Below are 10,043 nucleotides of genomic sequence, written 5' to 3'. Positions count from 1 at the left end.
TTAAAGCGTGGCTGTGGTAAAACGAAGAAGTACCTATTCAATTTGGGTGGATTATTATGATAATTATTTCTCAGTCAGCTTGATTTAGAATGAAGATGCGTTTACCTTTTATTATAATATCATTGCACAATACATGTAAGTAGGTACAAATGACGGACTTAGTGCCAGAAGAATAACTTTTAAACTTTTTTTGGCAACGTATCTTATGTGATACACAACACCCTATACATGTGTTATCATTCTGTATAAAGTGACCGGTGACTCAATATTTTTTTTGTCAAGAAAAAGGTTACGTTTCGTCATGGCAAACAGTCCATGAAAAAATACATTACATTTAAGTAATGAATTCAAATTGTAATAGGGATCATTTTGATGTATTGAGCAGGAAACGGAAAAATAAAACTAAATTCGTAATGTACTGTTTTAATAATACGAGCTGGTTAACGACGTAACTAAATTGGTACAAGATCAAATGAATATGCATATAAAATTGCAAAGGTATAGATAGCTTTCTATTTTCATTACAAAATGTATTGGAAATGCCGTGTAAAGTGAATAATCCTCTAAATTGGCTGTTGTTCGCATTGGTAATAATATTTCACTACACACAATAAATAAGACAATGTTAAAATTGTATAAGAATATCAAACATTTTAAAATATGTACAAAACAAAAAAAAACGTCCAAAATTATACTATATCACAGTCACTAGAGAGATGAAAAACTATACCTACGTTACGTCACATGGCAGTCTATTTTGAAAACACGTTCACATATGCTACATTCCTTACACCAGTCAATTAATATAAAACAATAACTATGTGATATACTTCTCGTACTGAATTTTAGAATTTTCCAAGATAAAAAAAAACAAATGTATTTATTTATGAATATGCCAAAATAAGTGACAACTCCCGTTTGTTTTAGATGGCTGAATGAAATAATTTTATAGCTATCGAAGACTGGCTTGCTCAATCAAATCATTCATTCCACTCCTAGATTAAGACTTCCACCCATATATGCAGATATTTCATACAAATAATTATGTACATTTCTCTATAAATTAGTATTGCTTGAGTTACGTTTCTAGTGATATTTTGTTTACAGTATAATAAATACTTAACCAAAATTAGCTTCGATACGTATGTCCTGAACAACCTGATGCCCCTGAGTGATTTGTAAATGCGTGCATTTCTCGATAGGGAGACTCTCTGTGAACAAGGATGTTTTGCTTAGAAACCGTATCGTAAATAAGTACCTAAAATATATTTTTACTGATCATTTATTAACTATATAGGTTACCTTTCATATGGAGGTGGAGGAAGGATGTCACAAAGATTCATCCTACAATTTTGATCGTTTCTATCTTCTGCAGCGTATCGTGGACCTTCGCCATTGCTCCGAAAACTGTTCTCTTTACCCAACCAATGCCATTGAGGATAATCGTATTCTACTTCTGCTATAGCCCATTCTTTATTTTCATCGTGATGACTGGAAGATCTAGAATGATGTGTCTTACATGACGGGCAGTCATCTATTGACATATCTTGCATTTCATCAACATCGTTTCCACATTTAGTCATCTCGCTGTAGTCTTTTGTCAAAGTGGAACTACTGCTTCGACAACACGTGGAGCACTCTTCGTTGGAATATTGGTTGCTGTCTGCGAATGATCTGACCATACTGTTATCATAGGATCCCGGGCTTACTGCACATTTCATACACGAATCTTCTGCGTCGGTGTGAACCTATGTAAGAAGTAATTTGTATTTCACAAACAAATCAGAACATTTAAAAATATTTTGAATTTAATTCATTGCTGTCAATGTAATACTTACAGGGTAGTTCAGTTCTGTATAAATAGCGCTTGATGCATATGGCTCTGGTGGAATTCTTCCCTGTTCTTCATGAGGCATCATGCTTATATTGTTTTGTTGTTGTGGAAGGGTGTATTCTGCTTCCATTGTCATAGTACCAGTCGATCTGGCGCCTAAAATATATATTTTTATAATGAGCCTTTACGGATAATATCAAAGAGCACATTATGAAATTATAACATGAGAAACGTTCTTACCATGAAGTAAACTTTGATGGCAGTTTAAAATCTCTATTCTTGGTTCATTAGAGCCTTCAAATAGTGGTCTTTCCCGAAGCCATACAGCTTCTTTTCCTAACAGACACTGTTGAGCGTTAGTTATGGCGCTTCCTGGAAGTAAAGCTAATTTTAGGCATTTAATGAAATTCCGCCTATAATATAATTAAAAAAAAAATGTTACTATTAAACTCACCAGTAGAATTCTGACTTTTTCGTTGCTTCGAATGTCGAGTCCTAATATAAACAACGGTGCCGGTAGTAGCCAGGATTAGCACTAATAAAGTTAAACAGAGCGCCAGCAGCCAAGTTTCTTGGAACATCGACAATATTGCTTTGTCTCTCGCCGGTTCCGTTCTGTAACAATAGACAACTATTTAGGTAACAAGTCGTTACAGACAATGTAATTGATGTATCAATAACATATGTAAGTTATGGATTATATTACGATTGACCGGAGCTTTGTATACAGTATGTCACAGTAATTTTACGATAGAAAGTTTTACTGAATTTACTTTCATTACTATTAAACCTAATATTACTCTGAGAACAAAATGTACGTATCGAATTCACACTAATAGCTACTTACTGGACGTATTGTCTTTGGGTATGCGTTGGTAGCATATGTAAATGCGCGGGCGCACTAAAAGGCCCATGGCCACGGCGCGTGACAGCAGCGGCGCGCGCGCTGTATCGTCCGCCTGCGCGTAAGGAGCTGGCCGCAGCCGCACGCGTGCGCGCGCCCAGCGACATTTGTCCCACTACACGACCTCCGGCACTACCTCCAACGCGTACCTCAATCTTTGAAAGAAAGTTAAACTTATTAAGTGTACGTCATAAACACCCATCCCTTACATACGAACATATAAGAATCTAGACACAACAAATATAATAAAACTTTTAAGAATGTACAGACTTTACCAGACAAGCAAAGTAAGAAACTACTTACTAGGTATCCCGACAGTTCACCATTCCAAGTATGCAGCGGAGGTGGATCCCAGCGAATCCAAGCAGACGTAGCATTAATCACTCCCGCAGTAACGCTCTGCGGCGGCGCTGACGGCACTGGAAACACGCGGAACTTTACCACTTAGCGGAGAAAACTTAATGACATTACGACCACCATATTCACAACTTCAAAACAAGAACTATGAATAAACCGTCTTACCGTCTTCCTCAGTGAAGCCACTTTTCAAATTTGAAGGTTTGCCCAACAATAGTTTGTAGAATGGCATTATGAACACGTCGTATTGAGAGTAAGGCATTAATCCAGTTAAAACATGGCTAGATGATCCGCTGTTATGAACGGTTGTCATTGAAAAGTTTCCGAACTTTGATCGAATAACATTGCCTGTAGATGTATTTGATGCTGGATTTTGAAATTCCATCATGTGTTGTTGATTTAAAGATGTTCCGTTAAACCAGATTTTAACTCCTTCTAAATATTCGTTGTAATCAGTCATAACCTAAAGAAAAATACACACGTCTATAAAACACATTTAAACGTTAAGAACAGGAAAATCTAAGTAGGTAAGTAATCAATGTTTAAGTAAATGAGGAAAACATGGTAAAACTTACTTCCCAAACAATTTTCAACGTGTTCGCGGATATTCCTTCAACTCGTCTCAAAGTAAGCACATCTTGTTGTAAGTACCGGCGTGCTTGTACTAACTCGTACTGCGTCATCGGTGGGTGGTTTTGTGGTTTACTTAATTCTGTATAAGGAGTTGAAGAATCTATCTCAGCGTTAAATGAGTTCGCTTCTCTTCTTAATACCTAGAAAAGCAAAAGGATAGACATCATTCTTACCTCAAAGTTTCACAAATACGTATAAGTATGATTTTAATAAAATATGACTTTTTTATTTAAAAAGCTAAAACGAGTAAGAAAGAGCACGCACCTGCAGCGTGGCAGTATGTAAAGAACTCCCTGCTTCACTGACGGCCACGCAAGTTAGTCTGCCGGCATGTCGAATCAACACTTTATCTAAATACAACGTGCCAGAACCGTGACTAGCTTTTGGGAACACCAATTCCTGCAAACATTATTGTAATGCTTTAATACTATTCGAAGTACAAATGTTATGCTTCGATTATATTTTATTTAATCTTTACCTGAGATCCTTCCATTGTCCAAAAAATTAAGGGCTTTGGGGTACCTTCAGCCTCGCATGAAAAAGAAACCTCTTCTCCTTCCCACGCAGTTTGATCGGATGGCACTCGAGTGAAATGAGGTAAGGCTAAAATAACATGGTTATTATATTATTTTTGTAATGATTAAAAAAAACTAAATCACTTCAAGTGACTATTACAATTATTACAAAAGATATCAAAATGAACATCTGTCATGTCGAGCCATATCCGACCGCAGCTATTAGTTTTTACCGTTGAATGTAGGTACGCTAGCGGCTTTCAAGTAATTAAATATTTGTTATACCTCAAAGTTGTATTTTAACGCCAGTGTGGAATTTGAAAAACGAGCAAGTTGGATTCTTAGAACAAATACAAAAACAAAGGCGTAGAATTATGTATCTTGTAAGATACGTTTTGACAAAAGTAAAATACATTGATCTCTCAAGTGTAACGAAACTTTAGTAGTAGTCACTATACTGAGGAAACTACAACGCAAAACCGTTTCGGGCACTGCTTCAGTAGTTCCGTAGGTGGTAAATCATCTTTTTAAAAACTACTGATTAACCTACTTTTCCTCAATTTTAAAAGTTACTTTTGACTTTTTTCATATTTTTTAAACATATGGTCAAAAGTTACTTTTGTTTCCACTAGTGGATAAAAAATATTAATATTATCAAAAAACGATCTGACTAAACCCTTAATTTTTAAATACCGTATCCAACAATATCACACGTTAGTTGGAATGAAAAAATATATTAGCCTCGACTTGCATGTAGGGGGAAGCAAAAAACAATTTGCTCTTTTTTATTTTTGCACTTTGTTGGCAATTGAATACAAATTGGTACCAATTTGCTATCTTGCTAAGATTACGTTGGTACGGACGAAACGGACGGACGGACGGACGGAATTGACGGACTCTCAAATGGAACGCAAGGGTTCTAGTTGACGTAGTACTAAAAAAAAAAAACACAAAATAACAGATTGAGAAGTGAAGTAGAAAAGCGTACTTATATGGTTAATAGAAAGTAATTAATTAGAATAGTCCGTATATATTCATTTAAACTAACACGATTTGGACTCATAATTTTCGGGCCAAATATAAATATAAATGTGTGTAAAATTATAGAATAGTCCTTACAATGTACAGTAAGTATGGCACTAGCGCTGCTGGACCCAGCTTGGCTCTCCGCTCGGCATGTATAGGTGCCTCCGTCTGACGACACGACCCGGTCTATCCTCAACGATCCTCGCCGGACTATAGCATATGGCGATAACGTCCCACTGTCTCGAGACCAAGTCACTGACACGTCGGATTCAGGAGATGCCTACAAAACATATGAACAAAAGAAGATGTGTTTAGTTCTGAATCGTGACACTAGCTTTCTGGCTTATCAATTCAGTAACCAAACACCGATCGAGTCATAAAAGACTCAATACAGGATGCGATACCTGAACATGCTATTACAATTCAAAACAGTGACAAAACATTACACCTATGTGACTTACTTGACAATGGAATTCAATGTTCTGGCCTATCAGCGCCGTTATGTTATTGGGTTTCACTAGAAAATGCGGCCTGCGTAACACGAGTAATGTCGCGGGACGCGACTGGCGTTCACCAGCAACGTTCGATGCCACACACCGATACACTCCACTGTCTGATGGAAGACTTTCCAGGATCTTAAGATTACTACCGTCTAGTAACGATATTCTGAAAAAAAAAGTATCGAAAATGCTTCAAAATATTTACACACAAATGATTCTACAATATTGCCATCGCAATATTCCTTTTCATTCAGAAGATGTCGTTTCATTACACTTTTTTGTACAAAATACCGGATTATTACTTTCCTCAACATTCAAAAGGCGGAATTATTGGCAATCTTCAATTGTTTGTTTGAAATGTTGTTCTCGGAACGGGAACCGTTCTTGGCAAATCCGTGATTTATAAATGTCGTATAAAACAGGTGATTTACGTTTGTTTACAAGCGCTTTTTATGGATTAATGCAATTACGGGAAAGGTTTCACAATCGGGGATTTCTATGTAAATTGAAATGCTTTCATTTAATTTTTCTAGGTAACTCTCATAGTTTGATTTTTTTTAACTTTGTTGTAATGATGTCGTTTGTTTATTGCTCTATTACTTGGAAAAAATTAGTGTAAATGAATGTATTAGAATATAATTGTTCCCATCAGTGTTTGACACAAATACAAATATCGATTACTTAACAATTATACAGTATTGATATTGTGATTCTCAACAAAACAAATACGATAACTTTTTGTAATACTTTTTCTTTAAATGACATTTACATGTAGGTATTTAAAGAAAAATGTTATAACTATGTAAATACCTAGAGGAAAACTAACTCTCGACTCAACAGTTATTGTACTATATACGTGTTATTGTTTAGGTACGTTTATATCCTACGTTATCGAATTTAAACAGTCGTAAGACAGACCTACTAAGATTAAGCTAATGTTTGAGCTAGGTTTATACTCAATGTTTAAGGTGATCAAATGTGTCAGCTATTTGTAGACTTAATTAGTTTAAATATTTGCATGTTGTGTTTACCTGTAATAAGTTATACATTAAGCATGTACTTAATTTTAGTATAAACTACATAAGATTCATTGTAATAACTGTTGGTAAACCTTTAAATAAATAAATAAATAAATAAAATGTTAGTGCTTGCGTAATACTGCAAGAGTATTTCCATACCGGCCATTAACGTCTACATCAACCACGTGACCATCTTTGGTCCAGTGCACAGACGGCTCCGGAGCTCCCCTGGGCGCTAAACACTCCAGCAAAGCCGGCTCGCCTCCTGCCACCTTTACGTCTCGAGGCTCTGTTCTAAAGTCATCGCGTAGGACTGCAACAAAACTTGCTGATTAATTTTGAACTTAAGTTATTGGGACTGGTTTTCTGCTATTCCTTTGTTTCAACGATTTTGTTGTAGTTCATATTTCAAATAAGTGAAAGTGAGTTTACATTCTTACTTTTTTCTGTATGTAGATACAGAATGAGAAGAGATAGGTAGAGATGTAAAAAAATAACATCACAGGAAAAAAGGTGCAATGGTGATTAGTTTCTGTTATCAGTGTATGAGGCTTTCATTAGACAATGGGTTTAAAAGGTCCTTGTTGCTTCAAATGAAACAGGGACCTCTAAATTCGACTTTCTCTTGGAAGTTCAGACACTTTATTTCACTGTTAGTTATTACGTCAATGGCAACAAGCATACCCGCCAAGATTAAGGACACCTGTAATTCTAGAGGTGTTTTGCCCGTTGCTGACCCTAACTGCATCGTCGCTGAGCTCTCGCCACTTGTAGCATAAGGGCCCTTCTGTCTTCGAAAGCCAAATTATTTGTTTTATAGACCTTCTTACCAGCAATAGTGAGTGTGGCGTTCTTGCTGACCGCCTCCCCCGCAGAGTTCCGAGCCACACACCAGTACACGCCCTCGTCGTTTTCCTTCTTGCCCCGCATAACCCTAAACGCAAACAAACACGTCACTGTGGGGTGTTTCATTACTAGTTCTTAGGACTATTGATTTACATTGGACTTAAAAGTTCTTTGGAGCGGTTAATAACGCGAATATGAAGGATTAGTTTTCATATCAAGTGCCGACTAATATTTATTTACATGACATAAAGGGGATCATTTCTTTTATTTCTGAAGTACATATATTGGGTTCTTGTTTATTTTTAAAATGCTTTGAACGTGCTAAGTATTCGACTATTCCTTAGATTTCAATACCTAAGGGTCGGTTTAGAATTGACTTTAGCCACACACCGCAGCATCGCAACCGCCGGGTTCTCCGTGATCCGCGGGCTCCAGTAAACCAGGTTAAAATGTTTTATTACTAACCTAAGAAACAGTAGTCCATCTTCAAGCAACACCCTATGAGGGTGATCCGTGGGCGCCAGTGGTACCGCATCCTTGTACCACTGTATGGTCGGTTTAGGCTTGCCTTCAGCCACGCACCGCAGCGTTGCGGGTTCGCTCCGCCCACGATAGTGTCCGCTGGGTGTTCCTTGATCCGCGGGGCTCGGCTTTGGGCTACGGAAAATGAGGGTTAGTCCCTATGTCATTAGTTAATAGGATTGGAATTTGGAAGTAATTGCTGTGGTTTTGGTAATAGCTCTGAATTTACCCAGTCACAACATAAAATAACTAAAAAATTTAGGATAACGTTTTTTTTATATGTCCAAGCAAGTATGCTGACTACTTGAATTATCTAAATATGCTTAACGAAAAACGTAAAATTTTGAGTGATAACATAACGTAATTGTTACTATAAAGTACATATATTACTTAGCATGAATTTTAACAAAACCTCTAACTTCTAATAAAACTGGCTCGGCATAAGGTACTTGTACTATTATATATTCTGTGGCATAGCGAGCAAAAACTAATATTTATTGACAACCTCATAATGGAAGGTACCTAACCTAACCTATTGTTCTTGATAAGATTCTCGGTGTATACACATACTTATATAATGCACGTGCATTGTTGGTATATCTATTCAATGTGTACCTATTAATACATATAACAATATTATTGCATTATTTATATAGAACAATACATATTATATATATTATGTAGGTATAGAGGCAAACGGCTCGACGGCGGACTGGGAGTTGGTAATACTAAATGCTTCATTATAATGAATATGTGTACTTATATTAGAAAATAATTTACTAATCTATCTAATTTCACTCATTAGCTTATTAACAGGGAACTTTCTGATTCATACTGCGTAGTGCAGCTTTGATACAGCGCTACGTTGATGCCGATTGCATTGCCAATAAGAATAAAAAAATCTTATTATTTATAATTGAAACTCAAGTTCTATTTTAACTTCATTACTCGGAAACACTGCAATCAGGATTCTAATAAGATTTTAAACAAACAACAAATAATTTGGTCCTTCCGTCTGATTAACATAGATAGATAAATTGATTCTACAATCAACATATTTTATATCAAAGACAAACTTAATACAGTAGCAACTAACTAAGTGGCTAAAATATCATCACCGGAGGTCGATTTAGAAAACAAGTTTCGGTCATCTCATGAAGAAATATTTAATATAATCAATTTTCTAATAACTAATACGTTTAAAATGTAATTTAATTAACTATCTATATCTTTTAGATCGGTGGGTCATCTTTGTTTTGTTATTATAGACTCGATCAAACAAAACAAAAGCTATCCAAATACAGATTATATTTCATTTTAATACATATTTAATTTTAAACTTACCATTTGTGACACCAGTAAAAACGAGTAAAAGATACAAAAGCACGATCCCGAACTGGTCGCATGTTCGTTTATCTGCCTTAATTGCACCCGCGACCATACTGATTACCGTCACCCCGCACTTGACACTTAAACATAGTTATTTACTCTTTCATAGTCCATTGTCACTGTAAACGCACTAGGAAGAACTTTGATGTCATTAAAAAGTCTCAAACCATTTCGTAGTTTCGAGATATCGCGATGTGTTTACGGCGAGAAGCGACGCGGCCTCCCCGTGCGGTGTGCCGGAGGTTACTGCCCCCCACTCTTGTTGTCATTTCGCGCCGACTCCGTAGCTTACCGGTGAGCTTTTCCGCGATTGTTAAGCTACGATTTCCCGAAAACGCTACGCGTTCGAAGACCGACGACAGCGTAATTACTTTAATTTAGCGATCAATGTGTCATTCAACTTGAGTTGGATTAAAACTTGTCTGGTGGCTTAATTACTGTTTTTTGTTAACGTTGTAATTTACACGTGGTATTAACTGCATAAATGGCGCTTGGGCG

General features: G+C 36.4%; 1 protein-coding gene across 1 annotated transcript; it reads right to left on the bottom strand.

The window, feature by feature from the left end:
• Positions 1-407: 407 nt before the first annotated feature.
• LOC125242300 (roundabout homolog 3-like) lies at positions 408-9,773 on the bottom strand. Its single transcript, XM_048151067.1, is given in 18 exon segments — positions 408-1,211; positions 1,303-1,748; positions 1,839-1,990; positions 2,075-2,206; positions 2,289-2,449; positions 2,682-2,893; positions 3,042-3,157; positions 3,261-3,558; positions 3,671-3,868; positions 3,993-4,127; positions 4,207-4,331; positions 5,363-5,549; positions 5,731-5,935; positions 6,948-7,101; positions 7,619-7,722; positions 8,100-8,244; positions 8,247-8,291; positions 9,501-9,773. Coding segments are annotated over 18 exon segments (2,994 nt in total). The 5' UTR covers positions 9,598-9,773; the 3' UTR covers positions 408-1,129.
• Between the last annotated feature and the right edge of the window lie 270 nt (positions 9,774-10,043).

Source organism: Leguminivora glycinivorella, chromosome 2 (assembly GCF_023078275.1).
Source record: "Leguminivora glycinivorella isolate SPB_JAAS2020 chromosome 2, LegGlyc_1.1, whole genome shotgun sequence".
Classification (NCBI taxonomy): domain Eukaryota; kingdom Metazoa; phylum Arthropoda; class Insecta; order Lepidoptera; family Tortricidae; genus Leguminivora; species Leguminivora glycinivorella.
This window is presented reverse-complemented; position numbering and strand designations above follow the sequence as displayed.